Source organism: Clinocottus analis, unplaced genomic scaffold (assembly GCF_023055335.1).
Source record: "Clinocottus analis isolate CAN_PGR_092001 unplaced genomic scaffold, fCliAna1.0.p SCAF_4, whole genome shotgun sequence".
In the NCBI taxonomy this organism is placed as follows: domain Eukaryota; kingdom Metazoa; phylum Chordata; class Actinopteri; order Perciformes; family Cottidae; genus Clinocottus; species Clinocottus analis.
Genome location: NW_027176153.1, coordinates 15,096,431 through 15,122,524, shown reverse-complemented (window position 1 = coordinate 15,122,524; position 26,094 = coordinate 15,096,431). Strand labels below are relative to the sequence as shown.

Below are 26,094 nucleotides of genomic sequence, written 5' to 3'. Positions count from 1 at the left end.
CATTACACCTGATGTTCCAGCTCCCTAAAAAATCCCTTTGATTTCTGGGTTTTACAGGCAGAAAATGAAATGTTCAGGTAGCAAGCAGCAGATAACTACTCGTTCTGATGTGGCAAGCAGTCTGTTAGTCTAGAAGGCAACAGCCTGTGTACACTGGATAGACAAGAGATGGGGGTGGGTGGGTTAACTGCCGGAGGAGGAGGAGGAGAAGGAGGAGGGGTGGGGGGGTGTCATTGTCATGATGTCTTTGCACACATTTCTTTACACACGGTATGTATAGGTGCTCGGGGGTCTATATCTCCGTCCATAAGTATGGCTCTCTGTTGAATCACAACACAAGTGTGTTTGTGTGATGTGACGTGTATACTCACACAATCATCCAGAGCAGTAAATGCAGCTAACTGACTGAGTGTCAGCTGCTGTTTAACACGTCCGGGCTCCCTTACTCAGTCATTCCTCCTCCCGGCTCAAGGTTGGAGAAAAGGTGGAACGAAAAAAAAAAAAACTGAGATTGTAGAGGGGAAGGGTTAGAATGAGAAAGATGGAGGGAGGGAGTAAGAGGAGGAAGGAATGGAGAGAATGGGAAAACCAGAGGTGGGCTTGAGGGTTTAGGGAGGTGATGATTTGCTTGGCTGCGTGTGCTCAGCCTCCTCCCTAGTGACACAACCGAACAATGTACTCTAAAGGCTTTAAATATCTTAACTCTGACCTCATGTTCCTGCACACACACAGATACAGTTAAGAGCCTGGAAAGAGCGGAAGTTAAACTGTCTGTCTTAGATTACCGTAGACTTTTCCCCCTTCTTCCATTTCTTTTTCTCCATATGCTCATTTCTCCTTTACTCCTGCGGGTGGTGTCAGTGGTGGTGCAGGTGTCTCAGTCGGTTAGTGCAGTGCAGCGTAGCAGAGCCCGTAATAAAAATGTCTGGGATAGTGTCGCAGTCCGGCAACCAGCCCAGCAGTCTCTCTAATGTTCTTTCAAACCACTGTGACGGTCAGTTGGGCTTATGTGAAGCCACAATAAATATTTTATAACATGAAATGAAAACACTAGTTTGCCCTTTTCATCTCTCACCTCAGCATTGGCCTCAGTTTCTACCATTTTTCTTCCATACCCCCGCCCCTTCCCTTTTCCCTCTTCTGTGTTTTCATTAACTGGCCCTGGAAAAGCTCTCTTCTCACCTCAGTGCTACCACTTGCTGGTCATCTAAGGGATTACATGCCTTTGCTGACTTGCACTTTATCAAAAGCCCAGTGGGTGGCAGCACTTAAAGACTATTAAGCCCCAAAGCACTATAAAGGGCTACAGTGCCTGTTCATGAGTAAACTTTAAAAGCCGGAATAGTATTTATTATTTATTTATTTTAATCATTAGAGTATAGCCATTAAGTGGTGAAGGCAGAGGAGTGAACACTCATCCATCCCCCTCTTATGGTTCCTCTCTCTACACTTCCTCCAGCAACGGCCATCCCACTGTTTACTTTATTAAAGCTCTAAATGCTCTGCAATCCCTTTTTAATTGACTTGGATTCTCTGTGTGCTTTCTGGCATCAGCCTGCGTGAGTCATAAACAGTGTGCCTGCACAGCATCACTGTTTGCCAAGAGGCCAGTTTGTGACGTCGCAATCAAACAAAAATGATGTCTGTTTATCTTAGTGTGGGATCATTCTTTGTCTCCTGCTCACTCGTGCTGTCTCTCCCTCCCTGTGTTGCAGAGTAAACGGGACCATCTGCTGATGAATGTGAAATGGTACTACCGCCAGTCGGAGGTGCCCGACTCTGTCTATCAGCACCTGGTGCAGGATCGCAACAATGAGAACGGTGAGACTGCCTTTTGTTCGTTGAAACACATCCATATATGTGCATATATCCAGTGTACGCACACATGCCTCATCGCACCAGAATGCCGGGGGGAGGAGGAGATAAGGTTAGCTGTGAATCGCATTTCAAACAGAAACCAGAAGCCGATGTCCGAGGCAGCTGAGCCAATCCCGTGGCTCCGCGCTGTTCCCTGGGTAACACTCCTTCAAGCCAGACAGCAGCACTGTCGAGTGTTAATAACCCACAATGTCATGTGGCCTTTGAGCACTCTCTCGACACCATCGGTGTCAGTGTGGACTCATCACACTCTAACACATACACATCTACGGGAACATAAGCACTGTCACTTTTTTTTAGCAGCTGAATATCAAATCCTGATGACAAGAAGGAAATCTCATGGAGAAAATTCTGATTCAACACTGACTTATTAATAATTTAGAACTTGTATATAATTAATTGATGAGTAAGTAATTGGATTTAACATAAAATAGGCTATGCTGAGCAACATACCACTATATTGTATTGTTCATTATTCATATTAATTTGAGAAATGTAAATTAGGATTCTTGAAATTAAATAATTGAATTACGTTGTTTTTTTCTGTTTTTTTCTTCTTAAAATTCTTAAATAATAAAGCCATCACAAAGTTCTATGTATAAATCTCTAAAGAGAGTCAGCTTCTCCTCAGTTTGGTTGATTGGTTAATTATATCCACCAGCATTATTTTCTCAATCCTCCTCTGACTCTTACATAAACTATTTTTCCAAAAGTGTTAACTTGAAAGTGTTTGTTTTACTTTGCTGCAGGACAGAAAGCACTCAGTGCTCTTGCTATAAACAGTTTGTTAATGTACAGATACTTCCAGTTTCATGTTAGTTTTGTATTTGTACAAAGGTATGTGTTCCTCTGAAGAATGCTTCTCTTTAACTCTTTATCGACAAATACGTCTTTCTACATACATCAAAGTAGCGCTTGTGTCACAGAGAAGGCTTTATTTTAGTTTGTCGTGCAGGTTATCAACCAGAAATGTCATAAATGCAGCACAGTGCTCCTCTGTCTGCAGTCTGTCCTTGCAGAAGGGATTCAGGATTATTAGAATTGATGTCACAAGGTATGTGTCAGTGACCACAGCACGCCACCAATCAAGTACTTTGTCAACAACAAAAGGGTCATTTCACTTGAGAACGGAACATTAGGTCCTCTCCTCAGGGGACCACACTTTATTGGCGTTATTGAATTATATGGTTATAATATGACCTCTGCAGAGGCACTTTGTACTTACGCAGAACTGTGCTCATGATTTCCATTAGTGAGTTAAAATACTCTAGTTCCCTCTTTGTCATAGATGAATGAGTTGGGTTGTCTTTAGCATTATATATTATCTGGATATGTATTCAGTACCACAGTGTTCTTCTTCCTCCAGACTCTGGCCGGGAGCTGGTCATCACAGACCCAGTGGTCAGAAGTCGAGAACTCTTCATCTCCGACTATGTGGACACGTATCATGCTGCTGCTCTCAGGTAAACAAACACAAACACGCACATATCTCAATGCACGCACACACTGGGAGCTTTATAATCTTATCGATGGTAGAACATGTCCACCCCTGAATATCTAGGAACATCTGGGCTGCTGCGATTGCTGTGCACAGTGTCTCCATTACAGCTTTTATTTGTGGTGCTTTGTTGCATTAGTGGTAAATCCCAGATCTCTGGGCATGAGAATTCCTTATTCACCTGAAGTTTTTATTCCATATTCAAAAACATATGGAAACTTGCTGTCAGGTTGGACATCAGTTAAAGTAATCCATATTCTATTTCATGTAAAGCATATTTTACTGTCATCGGTTTTGTGCTATCATACAAGCAATCCTGTAATTAAACTATTCTTTTAGACTGGAACAGATTAATGACATTCGTCATCTGTGTTTCAGTTCATGCAACAGTGTTGTAAAATACTCGCCTGCTGTGATCCATATTCAGGAGTCTTTACTACAATGTGTCTGTATTTTTCTGAGCAGTGGCAACAAAATAGTAATAGTTCTACATAACTGCTATGTTTATCCATGAAGGAACATAAAAGAAATCCCCGCAATTGTTGCATTGATAAACCGTGCTCTAACGCTGGGAGCAGGTGCTGTATGAATAGTCCAGGTGTGCGAAGATGCAAAGCCATAAATAAGATGCATGCATCAAGCTGCTTTACATAAAAACACTGATTGAAATGGCTCTTCATTAACTCCCACATACACACATCTGTCAGAACATAAGCCTCGAGAGGAAAACTGATGCCAGTCGCTTTCTCTATGCTTGATGACGGGAGAAAGGAAAACAGGCGTAAGAATTTTCTTGGTCTGAAATGAGTTATTCTGTTTTCATTCTGTGTTTTTGCCTCTACCTCTTTATTCATTCCTGTCTGACCGCCTCTCGCACTTCCCCTTTTCTTTAACCAAAGCCATCTGTGAGCCGCACAGTCTCTCAGAAACCACTGATTTCAGGGCAAATTAGCTGCAACTTTTCCTACACACAGCACCCTTTGATTTGACTTATTTTCCAGGCTTTAGTTAAACGGGAGGGAATTCCAGTGGGATGCTGTAATGCCGCAGCGCTCCAAAGACAGCCCTGCTTAGTGCCCTTTAATCTTTTCAGAGGGAGGAAGATTTTGTTTCTCTATGAGGCAGCCATATGTCAGGGGTATCTGTTATTTAGATAGAGCCAGACACCAGGTTGCTGGAAACAGGAAATGGTATCAAGATGTGGTCAGACTCTCTGCTCGTTGGGGGGTAATCGTGTAGGGAGGGAGGAAGGTGACGGGTTGAATTCCTGTCCAGATCTCTGCAGGGTCGGACTCCCTCAGCTGCAGCAGACCAGGCAGGACTGACATGTTCAGCTGGTGTTTATGGGTTCAGTAGCTAGGCTTGATGTCTCACCGCAAAGTCAGCCGGCACCGACAGGCGCTATATACCTGCTGCCGTATTTGACACCTCCGATAGACGAACACCCCCACAGCCTCTAATTAGGCCCATGTCTGCTCCTTCTCGGCTATCATTTTGTCATGTAGTTGTTTTTGTCTAATAAAGCCTGTCTTCTCTCTCACAGGGGGAAATGCAACATTTCCCATTTCTCCGACATTTTTGCTGCCAGGGAGTTCAAAGCCCGCATCGACTCCTTTTTCTATATCCTCGGATATAACCCCGAGACCAGGTGAGGAGCTTTCTGTCAAGTCAATTCCATGGAAACCTTCTCAATCCTCCCACAGGTCACAGATGCTGGCTTAATTCTCTGACATTCGTATACAATTTTAGTTAAAATGGGGCTGCAAACCAACAATTATTCTTTATTCATACTTTTTTTTTTGGTCTAAAACTGTCTGGACATATCTTTGTTTTTTTCAATTAACAACCCAAAACCTGCAACTATTCAGTTACTATCACACAAGACAAAGAGCAGCTTTAGGTGGAAAAGATGTAACTAAGTTATATCAAGCATTAATACATTATTTGGAAAATTACTCAAATTATGAATTATCAAAGTAGCATAATCAAAGACAATAAAGATAATATCCATTAGTTACAGCAGAGCAGTATACCGATGTAAAAAGATATGAGACAAGTAATATTACCAAAATTACCATATAACACATCAAGTAGAATTACATGTTTGACGGCATCAATAGTCAAATTCAAAACTCAAAATATTTGTCTATTTGTATTTATGTTGTATCACTCAGCAGTAGCACCAATACTATTGAAATGTATGAATGTTTTAGGACGAGTAATTTTTCTCAGTTTCAGTTCACACAAAGCTTTCGGCTTTTTTGTCTTTGGACAGTTTTGTATCTATTGACGCTTTCTGCTCATTACTGCTGTCGGTATTGTCAGTGCACAAAGAATGGTCTTAATGTGGGGAAATTAAGAGGAATGAGTCGGAATAAACCCCAGTGGCTTTCTAATTGTTGGAACATTTGTTGATATTTGTCAAATTGCATGTGTAGTTTCAACCTCTTTTTAACGTTATTAAGATAAAACCAGAAAATCTATCTCATCGATCATATGTTTAAGTCTTGTTTGATTATAACGAAAGGCATTTTTCATAAAAGATATTGTGACTCAGAGAATAAAAATCACAGGTGTGAATTAAATGACAGAATTTTGTTTAGCTGCCTCATTGTAGGGATCCTGGTATAGTGCAAGCTGGTGAAATGTTTACCACAGGTCATGAACTCTGAAGAGCGACTGTCTACACACCACCAGATATTTAGTTTAAAAAAAGAAAAGTAAAAGATAAAATTTGAATGCATTGTGGTTTGTTAGTACATATCAATGTATATCTTAATCTGAATATTTAAACAGTTCCAACTAATGTATATGTAATTATTTAGATTTGTATCATTTATGTTTTACATAGTTGACACAAATATTCCCAAAAGAAAAAAATGTCTAAACGACTTGTGACATGCTGGTTGGTTTATTGTACAAGATGAATCGTTGAATTAATTTAGGTGCGCGAGCAAAGTTCGTGTTTTGAGACATGTATCCACTGTTGGTGTTTGGAGTGTCTCACGTGTTTGCAGTGACGGCTGTCCTTGTTATTGGCACATAGGGTTGCCGGTTGGGAACCCCCTCCTTCAGGGCCCTGTTCAGCCGTCCACTAGCTCCCTCCCTCCTTCCTCCTTCACTCGTTTGGTATTCTGAGCGGGCTGTCTGCAGCCTTGCAATTTCAGTCTTGTTTATTATGGCGCAGACATACGAGGAGAGATGAATTCCGTATCCTGCATGCGTGCCTGTCTGCCTCCGCGCGCGTGCACGCGTCTGTACGCGTGTGAGGTCGCAGCACATGCTCAGTAGCGTCTATAGAGGAGCGAGCCGAGCTCGCGACGCTGTACGTGCAAGCTGAGGTCACAGCACAAGCTCAGTGAACACCTCTCCGGAGCGAATGCGTGCTTCTCCATTTTGAGCACCTAGAAATAGGTGGGAGAGGAGAGTTAATTCCAACGAGCATTATACACACAGTGACACCGCCCAACCTTAGGGCTCGATGTCAGAAATGGACGATTTGTTCAGTCCCCGGAGGTAGGTCTGCGATCATATTCTCGTGCTTTCTCGTGCCGTCCCTCGGTTGCTGCGCGAGCGGTTGTCTCGTTTTCACGAGTCGCATTCATACCGTGTGGCTGCCCGCGTCCCCCGTCACTGTGCGAGCCGGCTGTGTTTGTGTCGGGGAGCACGACATTGTGTGAGGAGAAGTGGGGCTCGGGTGCCGTTGAGCATGCATGCTGTCACCGCTGAGCACATACCGTTACGCTTTCGCGCTGCAACAATGGAAACGCCGTTGCATCGCTCCCTTATGTGTGTGTTGCCTTTAGGGTCCAGATATATGCGTTGCATGCGTTGCAGCCGCTAGTATCAGGCGAATACATATGCACGTAGCATGCCTATATGAAGGCGAGACGACCCGTGGAAGCTAACGCTAACACGGCTCCATTTAACTGCTCCTGTTTACAACCGGGACGACATGGCGCACGCAGCCGTGCTGCTCTGCACACGAAAAGCTCAATCAAATTCGCTCCGACCAGCTGGGATGTGTACACGCTGCTCGTCATGCCAGTTAAATACCATCAAGTTGGGTCTGTTTTCGCTGTGCGGCAATTATGTCAGTGTGCCACAGACTCGCGCCGTGATTGGCTGGAATTGATGGCGGGGGCGGGGCTATCCTTGATTGCACATAAAGTTGACCAGACTGTCACGTTGTTGTTGTTTGGGTTTTAATAAGTAAGCCTGTAATTGTTTTAAGAGTTAGATCTGAACTTGTGGGAAATAACTGGGCAGGTTTTACATTGTTTACTGTGCTCGGCAACAGGCTTTGTGCAGCTTATTAGAGAGGAAAAACAAACATTATCAAAATGTAATGTAATGCTTGATGTTAATGTTTATATCCATATTATGAGTAAAACAAAATTCAATTAAAACACTAGCTATATATATATATGTGTGTGTGTGTGTGTGTGTGTGTGTTTCACATTCTTCTGTTATTCTGTTGTCTGTTTCTGTTCAAGTATACCTGCAGTCATAATAGAAACTCCTTGGAGCTTCCTGCTGCGATACATCTGTATTCTGCCTCTTCTGTGCAGCATTCCTTCTGAATGTCGACCGTCTGCTCTCATGATTTGCCCGAGTCGAACACGACTGTCTCAGACGCTGTTCTTATACTGGTGCACAGGTCCTCGTTTGTCATCCTTACAGCCTCCTGCCAAACAGACCTGGCCAACTGCACATTGTCAGGAACACATTTGTACAACTTTTTCTCAGGAGGAACATAATCCAGAGACACATTCGATTTAAATTGGCAGACGACATGCAGACATGAATTTGTTATAACCATTCAACACTGTAGACATACAATGTATAGTTAAGTATATGTAATGAGACATTCTTTGTTTTTTTATTTCTGTGTTTCATAATTCGTTCATCTCTAATGAATCCAAATAACTAGTTTGTTATTACTATTTCTGCGCTACCACTAGTAATAGCTATTTCAAAACCTTTAGTGTAATAATGGCACAAACCACTACTTGAAATACGCAGTGTCATGAAATAGTTATCAAACCTCAAGAATTCTAATTTGAAGTGCTGCCGACGCAGGAAACAACCATATTTGATCCTTTTCAGCGCTATTTACCGCTGTGGTTTTGTCGGACAAATTCTGGTTGCTTTACATTTAGTGTGTTTTATCTAATGAGAATGTTTGTAACAAAATGAAAGGAAGCATTTGGACGTGTTCTAGAGAAGCGGACAATAAAGACAGGTCTGGGGACCTTTACTGCAGCTGAAGTTCAGTTTTTTGGCCTGTGCTGACATCGTCTGTGCCAGTGCTTTTGTCAGCCACAGTTCATAAGAGTATGGATTACTCCTCTAATCGCTCTCTAATGTCTGCGAGGAGGTGGAGGTCTGTTTAAGAAGGGAGAGCGGAGTCAAATATGTACCCGCCGTAGTGTTTTGTGGTTGGATGGCTGTAAAGAGACCAGAGGGCTGTGGCCTCTCGGGTTTCCGCCAGGTCTCCGTGATGGAGTGCGAGCTTCTCCGGGTGCAAATCACGCTGACAGATTCTGGGCCGCCCTGCGCTCGCCTGTATGAAAATTGGCGCTGTTACCTAGGCAACAGAGGGAATGGCTTTTCAAAAGGAACATCTTGTCATTTTCTTTAATCCGCTGCAGCTGGAGATTCGGAACACTATTATTAAATTGCAGTTGCTATGGCTACCAGCATTTGTACCAGCAGCCGTTTGAGAGCCGCTCGCCCTGCATATCAAGAGCCAGCTCCCCCCGCCCCCTCCTCCTCCTTTTAGGGGATTCTGTTTTATTGCTGCATCCACAATATCAGACCTGTAAATGTGCTCAGCTCAGCTCGCTGTGCAGGAGCAGTCAACCCAATAATTTTCTCCTGAGATCTTTATTTGCTTCTCAGAATAAAACATTGTGTACGTTCCTCTCACACCTGTGCAGACTTCCGCAATAGAAACTACATCCCATGTCCAGTCGCTCTGTATTTTATCTTACCTTGGTCATGTATTGTTAGTTTCTGACATTTTCCTTTGATGCTTCAGTCAGTCCTCATACCCAGTTGTGACTTTGTAGTTTGTGTGCAGTTGTTTAGCCGACTCAACAGGCACAACGCCAACAGATTTCCTTTAGCTAGCTTTGAAATGGTTCCAAGTAAATATTTTGTTTCAATCTGCTCTTTGTCCCTTTCCAGGCGACTAAACAGCACACAAGGGGAAATCCGAGTGGGACCCAGTCACCAAGTAAGTCATTGTACAGCACACATCACCCAGCTGTTGACTTGAGATTTCTTTGGTGTCGGTTAGAGTTTTTCTTTTTACATTGGGAACAACATGCAGCCTCTTTTTTACAAAATTGCTTGGATGTGAGGATTTTTTTACAAATTAGCCACAAATCCAACAACTCTTCTCTTACCCCCATAGATGCCTTCCAGTCTGATTTAAAAGTATCACAATAGTACTATACTATAGCATATTAGTATCGTCTTGCCATTTACTAAAATTTCTTTCACAAAATATGTAAAGCAGTTAAAACAAAAATAGGATGACAGTATAGATCATATGACACTGGAGTCAGGGTCCTTTTGAAGAGGACATGTGTAATTTACATAAAGGTGGCATTACGTTTGCATGATAACTTACTGTAACAGTTGCCCGCCCAAGCGGTTCTAAAGCTTTGTGTATTAACTGTACATAAAGTAAGTTATTTATGTTAACTGGGAAGATCAATTCCACCTGTGTAAAAAAAGAAAGTCACCTGAGTACTGCAGTTCAGTGTGTTGTTTTAGGATATTCAATCATTGTGGCTGTAGCTTGTCCCCACCCCGCCACTCAGTAAAAAAAGTCGATGACAGGGGGTTGAAAGCTGATATTTTGTTCAAGCTTGCTTGCTATTTGTAGTGTGACACCATCTGTCGCTCTCCTTCTCCCTGGACCTAATTAGGCCAAGCTCCCTGAGCTGCAGCCTTTCCCTTCTCCTGGTGGCCACGCCGTGACCGAGAACGAGGAGCTGGTCTGGATGCCAGGGGTCAATGACTGTGATCTTCTCATGTACCTCAGAGCCGCAAGGTGAGCCCACAGAGAGACAGGAGTTCAGATTTGGCAGGGCTTCAAGGTCTAACCTATCACCCATGAGGTTAAAGATAGTTATTTAAAAAATATGTAACCCCAAACTGTCCCATTGCCCTCTCTGTATTGATCAAAGTGTAGTTCAAAGACTCATTATCAGTAAAAAATAAACACATCTACAGGACCAAAGTGGTATAATTACACAGTTTAACGTTAATACCACAGTGTAAAAGGAAGTTTTACTGTCCTGCCTATATTCAGTTTAAATATGCAATCAGGACATAACAAAATTGCTACAAAATCAGTTGAGGTGACCCTGCCTATAGACATGTAACATATCTGTTTCATTTCTAAAATGCCTGTGAGACATGATTTAAACTAAAAACCTACATTAAAGTCATTAAGGGATATAAAAACAGCTCTGTAATCGTGTGTATGTTTTAATGCTTTCATACGTGTTGTGTCAACAGGAGCATGGCTGCCTTTGCAGGGATGTGCGACGGAGGCTCAACAGAAGACGGGTGTTTAGCAGCCTCTCGAGACGACACTACTTTAAACGCACTTAACACTGTAAGTAGCCATGCGACAAGTCTAACGCTAAAACCAAGTTCACGTCATAGTGGAGTCACGGCAGTTGAAAACAGTTCACCTTTTCTGTTATTTGAGCTATGGTGCAGCTCTGCGGTGATGGGCAGTGATACTGCCTCTAAGCCAGTCGAGTAGCCCCCCAGTAGCAAACCCACCCTCAGAGGTTTACAATGCATTAGGCGTAATGAGAGATTTGTCTGTCACGTTGACAATGAATACTGAGGAATCAAGCACAAGAAAGAGATTAGAATCATCATAAACAGGGCATTTATATTCCGACTCTATAAACTGGGAAATTAACATAGCGGGCAGGTCATTGTCTCTCGACCTTCCTCTCTATTTGCAATTCCAATGAGTAATGCTTGTTTATCCTCAGAGAAAGAGCTCCAGCGTTGCCTGTTTCACCCAATTGAATGTGACACAGGGCTTAAAGCTGCACGGCGATTGCCTTTTGTCACTGTTTTGTTTATTTCCAGGCGGGTTTCCATTTCTTGGTGTCATTGCACAGATTTTCCTCTGATGCTCTAAAAATCTCCAGTAAAAGGTTCAGCCACTCTTTAATGTGAAATCTATTTTGTAATACAAATCGGCTCCATAAAATGTGTCCGTACAGGTACAGCTCAAAATGTCACTTTTGTGTCAAAGTAGACATCTTAGTAAAAAATCATTTTAGTGTATACATCAGAATTAAAAGCTGGTATTTTGTTGTAATTGTCCTCAGCTTCACGAGAGCAGCTATGATGCAGGAAAAGCTCTCCAGCGCCTGGTGAAGAAGCCTGTACCCAAACTGATAGAGAAATGCTGGTCTGAGGATGAAGTGGTAAGTGCACAGTACTTTTGATTTGGCAATATATTAACGAAGATATGCGAGTAAATTGAGTTTTGGTATTGCGACTAAATTGAGTTTTGGTATTTTATGGTATTAAAGGGTTTGCTCAATATTGGTATTTATTGTGTGGGTACCGGCTGTCTGTCAGAGCTTGGTTTGTGTCTTTAGAGGGAGCTGTTGAGAGAGTTAAAACGGGGCTCTTGGCCCGGTCTCACAAGACATCAGTAAAAACACTCGTCAGTTTCCAGCTCCTCCAAGGGCCAAGAGCAGCTGCATCCTGTTTATCACCCACAGAATGAATCCTGAGTGTGGAAGTCTGCAAAGGGAAAAAGATTGAGGGCTGGTAATGTTAGCCTCCATTTGAATTTAGATGTGAATTTCACCGCAGCTGTTGAATGGCTAGAATTAGAAAATGGCAGCCCTTCTCCCTGATCAAACAGCACAGCATGAACAGGTAGGAAAGAGGAATAAAAGGGCTGAATAACACCGTGTCAAAACAACTGAGAGCTGCGGCTTTTGCCTCGATGCTTTATGACTCACTGCTCTACATGTTTGTGCATACAAAGATAACTTTTAAAGATAACACGACTGACTGATCTGACTGAAGATCTTAGGGAGACACAAGGCTTCCACCACTAAAATTCTTCTACGTTAGTTTTTCCTCCTCCGTCTTCCCACTTTGATATTGTTTAGTGATGCTGAAGCTCGGCAGTCGTTTGTTGAGCTTTGAATCCAGACACTCAGATCCACTGTAAGTGAACGGGTGTATTTGTCTTGTAATTGAACATCATGGGCATATTTGAATAAAGCCAGAGCTCATGGCAGGACCGCGGCAAATCACAACAAATTAAGTCAGCCATCCTTTTATGGACGAGTTATGAGTTTGCCTTCATTTATGTACGCTTGCTGGCGCCAAGCTTTACTGCTGTGTGATGATGATCAGAGCGGGTACCAGGCGCATTGATGGGAGGCTTTATAGCCACACACGACCACAGCAGGTGTAACAAAGACTACGAGTCAAAGAAGCACAGTAGGAGCTTAACAGTAGGAGCTGTAAATTACTTTATTCAGACAATTTAGCAATCAGTTCAGAAATTCACTTTTGGCTCTTTTTAATATGAGATAAATGTTGCTTTGCAGTGTTATTCATCTGTAAAGGTTTACCCTAGTACATTCTGAGTGACAATAACGCTAAATCGACAATCTTGATGCAGATCCCTCACGTTGGTTTTTCTATAGAATTGTGCCCAGGTTACATACTTATCAGGACATTTTACAGTATAAAAATATACCTCAGTGCGCTCTGGTAGACAAACTAAAACTTAAAACCATGTCACGATCTAACTAACTTTAAACCTAGTTTGTCATTTTTGTGATATCATTTATAAGGTAATTATTGGCCAACAAACAGTATACACACTGCCGATTTATTGGCATCAATTCAAACTTTTAACAATGTAAAACAATAACCATTGTAGCCGGCTAAGAAACAATGCCTCGTTGAAATCTAGACAATATTTTTTAGCTAACGTTACCAGCGATGATTATATTATTACCATAATGTTTCACTTAAAGTCGTAACATCAGAGGAATTGAAGGAGCTGTCATGGAGTCCAGTACACTGTATTCAGTGGCGGGTGTGTTTTGTGTCTGTGGGTGGAGGCGGTCAGCAGGCCCGTGGATGCTCCACCTGCCCCACAGTGTCCACCGCCTGGAGAAGCGGCAGCTTGACTCCGCCGGCCAAGGACAGCTCCCGGTGATCAGATCACCAGTTGTCTTTTCAGCCCTGCAGCCTTGAGGGACAGGTGTAACTGTAGCTGCAACCTTGACACACTCACAGAAACCAGCCCTGCTGCTCTTTATTTATTTATCGCCCCTTCCTCTGCCTCTCATCCCCTCCAGAACGAGCTTCATTATTCCTGCCTGCTCTTTTTTTACCCCGGCCCTGCATTTCTTTAGAGATGTGAATAAAAGTGACAGCAGCGGCCGCTGAAATGACAGAATCAGCCCGTCTGCAGGGTCACTTGTCACCCTCCCCCATTTGACTTAACTTGCCCAGCTCCACCTCTCTTCTCTGCGTTTGCAGCTGCTGCCATATAGAACATAATCCTGAGCCTCAGTTCAACTCTCTAACTATAGAAGAATATTTATAATTTGTCTCCACACATCTCCCACACGAGACCATTCATAAGACGTTGCATTACTGTGATGGTGGAAGTAACAATGCAAAGGAGTGTTTGTTTCAATTTTGTGTTCTCGCTGGCACAGAACATCATTTCACTTTAGTGAGATATGACAGTCAACCCCTGAACAATGTCTTACTGTGAGATTATCATTACAACTTTAAGAACTATAAACTTTATCTTGATGTGAGGGCCATTTAAATTGTTTTATACACCAGAAATAAATTGTTCTGAAATGATTTAAATATAAAACAACCAATATTCCAGCAGAAACATCCACTCTGGTGTTTCCTCTCCTTGCAGCTTTTGATGGTAGAGCGGAGGTTAATTTAATCACAGAATCACAGAAAAGGGGAATGCAATCTGTTATTAAGGTCAGACAGTCACAAGTGGAATAGTCTTCTGTGTTTTGAAAGTGTAAGATACAATCCCACACTTTTCTATGTGTGTTTCATCAGACGCAAACTCAGTGCTTGTTGCCCACTCGCTTCCCGTCCTTTGTGCGATGGTCTCAGTGGCAAAAATAAACTCTTTGAAAACAGGAACAAAAAACACTTCAAGTGAAAAGCATACAGTTTGTTTCTTTTTGTTGCCATTCAGTGTTTCTCCACTGATAGCAATGATGTTACAACACTGAGCAGTTCTCCTGTATAAATAACCACTTGTTGAACAGCATGAAAGCACAATTAGCTGACAAGATATGATTATCAACTTATTAGATCCCAATGGATTCCTCTTACAGATTGCAAAGGAACACTTTTAGGACTTCTGTGCTACAGCCGACCACTGCAGACACTATGATACATGTTGTGGGTTCAAATGCTTGCACATCTTTCACTTTATTGAATAATGTAGTGGATAAAATATTGTAGAATTCTTAATGTTGAATAATGTTTTTGTTTGTTAAGATTAGGGGTGGGCGCGATAACGCGTTAACGCCAGATTAATCTGACTATCCTTTAACGGCGTTAACTATTTGATCATGCGTTAACTGCATGTTTTGTTTTTTTTGCATGTCTTTTTTTTTTGCATTGGGAGGAGCTTATCGCTTTAAATCACTCCGGACGGCGTAGTTCAGACCTGGCGTCTCACGGCTCTCCCAGTCCTGCCCGCATGAGGTCAATCAAACATAAAAAATTAATAAATAACATAAACGCCATGAACGCATTACAGCAGCACTGCTTTCACTTTAAAGGCGATTCATGTTGATGCGCGCGCGCTGCCGCCATGCAGAGCACTTTAAAGCAGCATCACTTCTGGATCTGTACTGTTCTCTCAAAGAGGTGAACTTTCCACACATCACAAGAGGTTCAGCGCACTTGTTCAAGACAACACAGACTGGACTTTTCTCCCTGAGGAAGAAAAACCAAACTGAAAAATATGAAAAGCACTTATTGCTTTTGTATAAAGTTAATCAGTTGCTGGTCTTTAACATACATCTTTCAGGTAAGCAACAGACTAAACATGGACAAAAGAAGGAATGGTTTGTCGCTCACAGAGAACAGTACCTGTTCAAAAAAAAATAAGTGTGTGTGTGTGTGTGTGTGTGTGTGTGTGTGTGTGTGTGTGTGTATTTATGTTAACTTGCTGTTGCTCCAGAGTGCTGTTATATTGTTCTGATAACATTACTTTAAAATAAAAGCATGCAATACACTATTTTTTTACTTCATTGTTGAATTTGGCGCATAATACGATTAATCGCAGAAAAATCATGCGATTAATCGCAATTAATTTTTTTCAACTTTGCCCAGCCCTAGTTAATATTGATAATATAATTATCAGTTGAACAGACGGCATTAGAAAACCAAAAAGCTACACGGTAAATTGTTACATATTGTTTTTTGGTGCTTTTCTATGAAAATAATTGTTCTTTAATTGTATAATTGTAAAAAAAAAAAAATTTCATACACAACCCATCCAACTCTGTTTTCACAACCAGATGTTTTTATTGGAAGTTTTATGACAGGATTATGAATTTAGAATTTTTTTTTAAAGATTGGTTTCCTACCCATGAAAGCCCAAAGTCACCCACTTCTCCCACCCAAGCCTCCCTCTGCCTACCTAAAATAAACTTGAAAGTAATAATTATGATAATAATACATATATTATTGTGTTAATTAATAAATTGATAAAATAATTTGAAAAACTGAAATTACCAGTGTGTGTGTATGTATGTATGTTTATATGTATGTGTATATATATGTATATATGTATGTGTATATATATGTATATATGTATATATATATGTGTATATGTATGTGTGTGTGTATATATATATATATATATATATATATATATATATATATGTGTATGTATGTATGTATGTATGTATGTATATATATATGTATATGTATACACACACACACACACACAAAATACATTACATCTCGTATCTCATGCGAATATTAAACCTTAAATTATCGCCAAGCCTCAGATGCATTGGTTGTCTCACCTAAAGCTATCTTCAGATATAATTTGCCTCTTAGGAGTGTCAAATACATATATTTTATTCATATAAATTATTCATTTAAATATCCTGCGTTGCGTCGTCTGTACCTTCCCGACCTGCAGAAGGGGGAGGGCTATCAAAGGATTCTTGCACTCACAAACTCAATACAATGAAATTGTCGCCTCTCATGAAGCCGCTGTCATTCCCGATTGTAAATAAGTGGTGCTAATAATGCATCGGCCAACAGGAGGTGCCATATAAACAATAAAAATCAGCAGCATTCGTGCTGTGTGTCGCCATGTCAGAGACGAAGCAGCTGATCTATGGTGGCTTTGGGGCGGCTGATCTATTCCTCAACCAGCTGCACTGTGCCGCGGCTTATCTCCGACTGTGTCTCCAGCTGATGGATGACTGAAGCAGGAGGCCGACAACACAGAGGTGGAAGGGAGAGGCAGGAGTAGCGGCCCCCCAGTGGTCGAACGAAAGCCTACGGGCCTAAGACACACGGCTCAACCAAAAGCACCGCGGGCGGATAAAACACAACATGCCGCCTCGCAGCCCCTGCTGCAGGCGGCAGATTATATTAAAGTTAGATGAGCAAGCCTGACTTCAGCTGTTCTCGTCTGCAGAGGGAGTTCTGTTTGCAACAGTAAGGATTTAGTGTCAACAGTTTATTCTACCACCCTCATGGTTCAGTGCCAGCAATGCTTTTTAGGGTTGTTTAGTAACTAAATAGCAGGATGGGTGTGTGCTGGAATTTCCTGTCACCTTTTGTGTCGGTGCAAGCGAAAGAAAGGCAGCAGAGGACGTTACTTTGCCTGCTCAAAGTTGGCAAAAGATCTTTTTCTAAATGTTGTAAAAGTACAAAGTATTTTCTCTTTGTTTTTTGAAAGAAGGATCTCTTATTGAAGCGCACGTCTTTGACATCGACAGACATTTTTCTAAACATAGATTTGTGTCTATATGCAGAGTGTCAGTGCAAAGAGGATGTGGGTATATAGTGTCTCTCCCTGTCTTCTTCAAGTATGTTGTGATTTCCTCTCTGCACCCCCCGTGCCCAACCTTATTACTAGCTGATATTTCATAGCAGACAGCAGTGTTTTTTCCCTTTTTGGTTTTGGCTCGCCAGGCTGATTGTCCTCAGCCCTCCGGGTTTATACACTGCAGGCTTTAAAAGGTCAGCTCTTAACAACAAGTCAAGTATAATGACTCCATATTGAGTGAGAGTGTCTTTGTTTGCCGTTGGACAGTCTTGCGTCAGTGTTGTCATGGAATGACATTTAGCAGGAATTATGTTCCGTGTGTGCGCCTGCTGTTGGTCATCATGATACCATCTTTGTGCACGTCTGCATTATCTCAACCAGTTTTACAACTCCCAACAATCGACTCTCGAGCAGGAACAACAATGGCCTATTGAATCATTTTTTCTCGTTCTCCTCCTCCCTTTATATGTCTCCTCTCCGGTCTCACAATAGTGCTCTGTTAGTCTCCAAAGGAAACTTAGGGCTGGTGAAAAGTGCCAGTTCTCTGAAACACACTCAGGGAGAAAAGCCTGTTGTTTCTGCACAGCGGATGGCAATTTAGTAGCCCTTCCACCCAGCTTTCCCCCTCCGCTTCCTCCTCCTCCTCCTCCTCCTCTCTCGGCCTTGTGCGCTCTCGGCCCCTCCTCCACCGCTGTGTTGCCTAGCAACGGAGGGCTGGAGCAATCGGAGCAGGGGCAGAGCGATTCAGGGAGCAGATTGGCGGATGATTTATTAGCTGGGCTGGAGAGCAGTGAGCCCAGGCAGCTGAAATGGAGCCTTAAACTGGAGCCGATGTGCAGAGAGAGGAGGGAGCCAGCGAGAGAAAGAAAGCGAAAGGGAGGGGGGAGAAGAGGGGGAGCAAGCACACAGCTCCTCTATGGAGACGGACGGACAGACTGTGTAAATAGTACAGTTGGGGAACATAATTAAGGTGACATAATTAGGACAGACATACAGGCTGCATGGGTAGGTCTATTTATTGACTAGTTCTGCCGTCACTGTGAGCCAGGAATTCTCAATCCAGACTCCTCTCCTGTGCGGTCCCTCGTGGTGAAACCACACTCGAGTCGGTCAGCAGAATCCCCCTCCGTCTTGAAAAAAAAAAATAATCGAAGGCCTTCCTCTTCTGAGAATACTTACTCACCTTTAATTCTTCTGCTGACACTCAGTATCTCTTCATCCCTTGCTGGCTTTTTCTCAAGAAAAAAAAAATGTTCTTCCTGCACAGCAGATCCACGACCTCAGGTTGAGACGCGGCACTTTAACTTACCTGCTGCTCAAGAGACATTAAACACATTATTGAAATGTGTCATACTCAGGATGATTTACATATTGTGGCATCCTCCTTGAAATTTTGGACACAAACTAAATCATGACCTAGTTTTGCCATCATCTGAGTCTCTGCAGTGGTCATATGTAGCTCTGTGTAAATTTGACGGACAGTCCAAATGGTAATCTGTTGTTAACCCCTCCAGTGGTTGGCGATGGGTTTAAGATGTGGGGGGTAGAGCTTGAGTTGGAGACGGCTCCATCTACTGGTTAATCACCCGCTACACCTTCAGTCTGATTAATGCAAATGAACTGCTGCATCATGTCACTGATGAGGATGAGTTTTTTCTTTTTTTTATGCCGCTGTCAGCTCTTTTACATCTAGCTTTTGTGTCAGGTCAAGTTTGAGTATTTAGTCTGGTTTAACTCGTATACTTTTATATGTAATTCCTCACAATTACATTGTTAAACCCTGAAGCTTGAGACTATTGTGTTTGTTTGTGTAATGGAGATAATAGTCATCCATTCCGGTTGTTGAGATTCGTCCGTCTCTCGTGTCTGTAATTTTCCCTCCTGAACTATAGTTGTGTTTTGCAGCTGGGTGTGTTACTTCTGTAAATCTGGCGTTTGTTCCCCACCAAAACCGTGGTGTGTAAACAATCTCTGGTTACGTAACGTCCATGGCATGGAAACTAGACTCCCAGCACTTGGGGGAGAGACTCCATGTCTAGTTTTCTCTCTCTCTTGTCTCCTTCCACCGTGTCCGAGACCTTTCCACACACACACACACACATCCTCCCGGCCTGCCTCCCCTCTCCGGCTGACGGCTCGTGGAGTTTGTGCCTCTGTGAGCGCGTGCACACCCCCCCAAAGCTCTGCATGCACTTAAAGGACTGCTGCAGTTTATGTTTCAATGAATCCTGCCGCTTTGGTGTAGCTGTAATAACTCTGTGGCCTGGCTGTCCCCGTGTGGGCGCAGAGACATGAGTCTGTGAGAGCATCGAGGACGCGCTGAAATGTGCACCACCGCGAACATGGAGCCCAGGACTCCGGTCCGGGTTTTCCAGCCTGCTACGAACCAGAGGCTCTCTTGCAGAAAGATCACATGTAAAGCCTTCCCCTTTGTAGTGGAAGAGCAGAGAGTGACAAGCTATTTCTTGCTTGTAAAAGAAAAGCAGAGAGAGAGAAAAAAGCAATGTACCGTTGCAGACATTGTGGATTTTGCCCATAATTCTTCCTTTACCTGTGGCTGGACGTAGAGATTTTGTGCCGCGCTCCCGGAGGACTTTTCCCTGCTTTTTGCTGGAGTTACTTTGTGGAAACGGCTGGCTGAGATCACTGAGGACCGGGGCTCGCCTCTGGAACAAGAAAGTAAAATCTGTTGGTTTGTCTGCTTCGCTGGTTATGAATGTTTTCAGCCTCCGCTTTTTTTTTTATGGCTCGCGCTCTGTGGCGCTTAAAGGAGAAGACATGCATTTAGGTTGTCTATCTTTTTTTCCCTATTTATTTGTTTCTGGTGTTGTTTTTGTGCTCGTTGGGGGGTGAGGAGCTGTGATCACGTTGAGTTTTCATGTCAGAGTGAATCCGGTGTTATGAAGTAGCGATTTCTGTCATCATGCCGTGCATCTCCGTTCACTCATGCGAGGGTACATTTGTTGATTTTATTTTTGTCATGGGTTCTGTGCTGTTAAAATAGGCAAAAATAGAAAACCAACTACCATGCACAGTGGAGCATTTTCTTGCTTTACAACTCATAAGTTTAGGCTTTGACTTTAAACTTTTCACTATTCACTTACAAAACATTCAACATGGGCACTGTCAGCCATGCTCTGTGAGATTAGATTTTTATTTTACTGGATTTTCTCTCCACATGAGAAGACAAGCCTCTCTCTTTCTCTCTCTGTCTCTCTCTCTCTTCCTCTCTCTTTCTGCCTTACTTGTCATTTCCTCTCTTGTTTTGCTTTTTTTTTTTGACATGGCTGTGTGGCGTTTCAACGACGACAGAGATTTCTAGATGCACATCAAAACTACCAAACCACAAACCCAGTGCTTTTTGTCGTGGTGTGAGCCAGTAACTTCATGCGGTTACAGTTTAGCTGACTTTACAGATACTAACTGGTCTCTTTTTTCTCTCTCTCTCCTGTGGGAAAAAATTGCAGAAGCGCTTCATTAAAGGGTTGAGACAGTTCGGCAAAAACTTCTTCAGGATCCGAAAAGAGCTGCTGCCCAACAAAGAAACGGTAAGACAATTTAAAGCTCACCATGCTGTTGAACTTTGTGTGCGTGTGTGTTATTTGTTTAATAGTTCTGGAAAAATACAAAAGAGCTGCGTGTGGTTTGTTCGTAACTAATGGAAAGCAGGAGCAGTAAAACATTGTTGGTGTGATATTTTGAGTATGACTTATTATACGAAATAAGTGTTGCCTGCCAAGAACTGTGCTGCAGTGTTGTCAGATCTCTTTTCAGGGTGTCTGAGAAAAACAATACATCTTGTTATACCTGAGAAGAGAAAAGGCTAAAAGTACTTTACACACAACCACTGAAACCTTACTTACAAGTGACACACTTAACATTAATTAGCACCCTTTGTTCCTAAGTAGTAAACAAGTTGTGCAGATGTGATGTGAGCCACTGTGTTTTATAGCACATCGCTGGTCTGAAGGGCGGCCTGCTTTATTTTATGTTTTTGTGCTAGAGTGTTATAGCAGCTTGCTTCTTTTTTCTTTCCTTTTTTTTCACCAACTTGCAGTTGCTTCTAAAGTGCAGCATAATGGCTACTACAAGGATAAAAAAGCAGGTTAAAATGGGAGATTTTAAATTGGACAACAAACTAAGAGTGCCTTTCTCAGGTCTAATCAATCATTTTTCATCATAAAAAAAGAAAGATGTATTTATATGCCTAAATCAAGGTTTTAAGTTCAAGATGTAAAATCATCTTGTATGTTTCTTTCATAGCTGAAGCCACAGGCTCCATGTTTGCTGTCATCACTGGTGTCAACAAACCTTCAACAGGATCAGAAAATATGAATACATTGCTGTCATATAAATGACCAGAAAGGGAAATTTGCTTCCAAATTTGTGCTCTTCTGTTAACAGTAAACAGATTATTGCCCTTTAACTGTTTTGAGGTTAAGATTATAATGTGTTGTTCTCATATTAAGCCTCTTCTTTCTTGGTGGTTTTTAGATCACGGACCAAAGTCTTCGTTTAAAGGAGACAAAGTGATTTATTGTGCCATGCTTTACGGAATTCTTGTAATTGTGTTGTTTGTGGAAACAGGAGTTTCCCTCTTCTCTGTGTGGGTGTGTGCAAGTGTCAATATGTTAATCATTACTGCACAACTGTGACTTTTTTCATTGTACAACTAACAATGAAAAAACAGTCAACCTTATTAAATGTGACTGTTATTTTGAAATCAAAACTTAGCAACCACAAAGACTTTATGCTATTGATCTTTAAGCTGATTTACAACATTTTACTTTATTATTTGTCTTGTTATATCTGCACAAGGGAAACTCTTAAGAGCTTTGGAAGAGCTTGATTTTTAATCTCTATACTATTATTGGTATTTCTGGGAATAAGCTGTACATGCACATGTAGCTTCAAATTCCTCCACACCTTTGACTTAGCTGTTAAATTATTCTTAGATATGCGTTTTGATTCACAAAGCAGTGCAGACCTTGCTGTTTCTATGGGCCTGCTTCTGCTGGAAGTGTGCCGATACAGTGCTGACACAGACATCAAAGGAAAATCAAAGGTGTTTGTCATACTTCCTGCCACTCCATTTCCTTTTCTGCTGGATATGTCAGCCCTGCTTCTCAAACACTCCCTAAATATCATGTTATATTTTTACTTGAGAACTCTCCGGTGTCACCTCCTTTTGTGCTCAATTTTTATTCCGCAAAACCAATTTGAACTTCTTGAATAAGAGATTAAAGTGTATGAACACAGTTTCCTCACCGAGGTTTTTTCAATTATTTTCACTGGTTTTGAAATATACGACTAGTCCAGTTGATTGGCTATAAAGGAGGTATTAATGTAATTCCACCTGGAGGGGGGGGGGGTCTACTTGGCAGGAGAGGTAATATACCTCCTCCAGGATCCAGGCTTGCCTCTACCACAGAGCAGAGAGGGATTCATTTTCCCCCTACAAATGGAAAATAAACTACCCTTTAAGCATTTGAAAAGAGAAGAAAATGACTGGGAGAGCCTAGGGGAGGTAGCCTTGATTGGAGGAGAAGGGGCAATATGGGGTGTTTGCTCAATAGAGACACTAAACAGCCTGGGTTGTCATCGCACAGGAAAAAATAAACCCTTTGCTTATGATTTAACTTGCTTTTGTGCTGTAGGACTGATCTGAGCTTGTCACTACCTGAGAAAAGCTCATTTTATGTTCTCCCTGCTTATTCCCAAGTCCTATCTCTGAGAAAAAATATATTTTAGCTCTTGTGAAACAACAAAGATGTTTCTATTATCTCCAGTAGCAGGCTTGCATTCCAAGCCATCAAAAAAAGAAACGACATCTTGCAGAAATGAGGGAGTTAGTGCCGTGAGTCCTGACCGGACCACTGTTGTGGAAACGGAGAGTAGAGCATGAGGCCCTTGGGCTGATATCCAGAGGTCCAGTACAGTGCGTCTGCCCCTCACTGGTTCTCCTGCTAGCCCTTATTAGCTGCGCTGCCCCTGAAGTGCCAGCCCGGCTCAAACACCCAGTATCAAGGGTAAGCACCCAGCGCTGTGTAAACAAACCAGGCCTGACTAGCACTCAGGAATGCTTTATATAAAGTCACATAAAGGGCCAGAGGGGGAAGTGGGTGTGTCGTCTGACCGTCTGCAACTAGCTTTGCTGCCACCATTTCCTTCACTCAGGAGAGGACGTCATGGAACATGAGCCTGCTGCTTCCAGTGTTTAAACAACTAAATATGCTGAAATGGCAGCTCACGGATAACTCTGCTCTTGATATTCTCACTGGAGTTTTTTTTTTAATTATTTTTTTTAAAAGAGTGGTCATGGAGGATATCAACACAAAGTATTTGCTAAACAGATTTGTATCGGCTCTATTTCTGTTTGCTGTGCAGACAAACAGACAAACAGTCAGTTGAATATTCGATCAAATTAGAAAGTGTTGGCTTATTTCCATACGGGGCTGAGTCCAAACTATGTCATTGGTTGAATAAAGTACTGCAGTTAACTTGCAAATTACATGTTTATATATTGAAATGCAAAAAAATAACATGGTATTTAACTATTTGGGGAATTTAAAAAAGCATTGAAAAATGTGTTCAGTACAGCTTGTGTCTGTCCAACGAGAAGGTTATAAATTTACTAATTTGTGCACTTTAGTCCCATAACGGTGTGTTATGTATTTATGGATCATAAAAGTGTTTCACATTCAAACACAGAGCAACTATAAGCTGGTAAACTAGAGGATGCAATAGAAAACAATTTTATAAGCACAGAACAAAAGCTGTGTGTGTGTATGAATGTTTATCAGTTCATTGTTACCTCGAGGCTCCATTCCTGCATCCTGTAGGTTATTCTCTTGTGACTGCTCCTCTTTACTCCATGTTAAAATATTAAAGGATACCGGCATAAAATTAGCGTTAGCACCAACGATCTTTTCTGGCTCACCTTTTACAAATTTGAAGAATTGAAATATAAAAAAAATAAAAGAAGTTTATTTATATTAATCGACTGCAGTTGATTAATAGTCAGCACATAGCGCAGAAACACATCAGCAGTAAGTCATGCAAAGTTACAGGAATTAAAACATGAAACTGATGCAGAGTTCTGCTGGTTCCGGCTTTGTTTTGTCACGTGGAAAAAGAAGATGCAGTGTGTTTTTAAAAAAAAAAAGCTAACAACTGTGGAGCCCCAGCGTGTTTTTGGTCTTTGTTGACATCACAAGTCAAACAAGTATCCTCTGATGGCAAACAGTTTGACAGCTGGTCAAGTAGCACTAATCAAAAACAAAATGAATGATATATTTATATATAGTAATTATTCTCAGTAGCATTTGTGTCTTTATTGAGCAGCCTCTTGTGATTTTGCGTGGTGTTAGCGTTTCTCTGCGGCAGGTGAAGCAACAGTACAGCGCACAAGTCACTGACTGCAGAGCGTGCTTATGACTTTAAGGAAATATGGGCATATGGCTAGCCTGAGCTGTTTGTCGGAATTAAAAAAAGCGCTGCCCTGCTTGCGTCGACACTCAGACTAACCAGGCGGCGATATGCTGAGCGGCTCTTGCAGCATCTTGTTCTCTGAGAAAAGAGAGCTCGCTGCCCCCCCTCCCCGGGCCCTGTCATTTACAGGATGGCCAACAGGAGAACAGTGTTCTCAACACAACCTCGCAGCAGATGTTTGCCCTGGTACAATCTGTACAAACGTCAAATTGAATTCATTGCCATGTCCTTAGCTCAGCAGCCAGAACCTTGGGGATGACTGTGATTATAAATACTTTGGTTCAAACACTAATTAAACCAGCTACAAACTACAGGGGCCTGGTCCAGTTGGCAGCAGCTGTCAGTAGTGTGACGGAACAGCTTTGGTGTTTGGTAAATGATATAACTTGTTTAGGCAGTGAAATCGCTGTCGGCCGATGGAAGCTCAACCAGCACGTATTGATGTTCTTTTAGTAGACCACAGGCAATTTAGCGCGGCGGAGTGTGGGCAAATTTTTTCTTCTTCTGCCTAATAGACGAGGCACGGAGAGCCGGAGCTCCCTGTGTAATTGAGTTCTTTGGTAAGCTTCATGTTGTGGTTTTTGGGGACTAGCTTATCAGCAGAACATGCAGGATCGGCCCTCCAGCAAAAAGGCACTGTTGCCATCCAATCTGCTTTCATTGGCAAAAGCGCTTACAGCAGGAAAAACACGAGTGCTGATTCTTCAGCATGTGCATCCCTGACCTGTGAAAACAGAGCTTATTCAGTCATTCTTCAGCAGAAAGGCGCCACACAGCAGGGAACGGCTGGCCATTTAACCGCCTTTTCATGTGCACTCTGCTCCACCAGCCAAGGTCCTTCCACTATTCAGTCGCCACAACTCTAAAGTCCAAAGTTGAAATCATTTAAATGTTACCTGGTAATATTTATCTCAATATTTTGTGACAAGTTACCACTGAATAGATTTTATGTCATCTGTATCCTATAAAGATTAAAATAATTAAAGATGCAACATTAATGTCAAAAGACCAGAGATAAAGAAACATGGCAGATATTACCCAGCATGCATCACAAATACGAATCTGACCTGCTTAACCACACGGGCGTGTACGAAGTTCCCCCGTACGGTTACAGTCTGCATGAGGATGA

The 26,094-nt window shown here is 42.1% G+C and overlaps 1 protein-coding gene across 8 annotated transcripts in view; it reads left to right on the top strand.

The window, feature by feature from the left end:
* Positions 1 to 26,094, top strand: part of rerea (arginine-glutamic acid dipeptide (RE) repeats a) — a 119,951-nt gene that overhangs the window by 81,574 nt on the left and 12,283 nt on the right. For 6 of the 8 annotated variants that reach the window (XM_068596981.1, XM_068596982.1, XM_068596983.1 and 3 more), the window contains 8 exons: positions 1,716 to 1,821; positions 3,245 to 3,341; positions 4,920 to 5,024; positions 9,569 to 9,617; positions 10,318 to 10,442; positions 10,913 to 11,012; positions 11,752 to 11,850; positions 20,942 to 21,022. In XM_068596981.1, coding sequence (XP_068453082.1) covers positions 1,716 to 1,821; positions 3,245 to 3,341; positions 4,920 to 5,024; positions 9,569 to 9,617; positions 10,318 to 10,442; positions 10,913 to 11,012; positions 11,752 to 11,850; positions 20,942 to 21,022 — 762 coding nt within the window. Of the gene's footprint in view, positions 1 to 1,715; positions 1,822 to 3,244; positions 3,342 to 4,919; positions 5,025 to 6,719; positions 6,893 to 9,568; positions 9,618 to 10,317; positions 10,443 to 10,912; positions 11,013 to 11,751; positions 11,851 to 20,941; positions 21,023 to 26,094 lie in introns of those variants that run through there. The other 2 variants (XM_068596985.1, XM_068596984.1) reach the window with 2 other exon arrangements.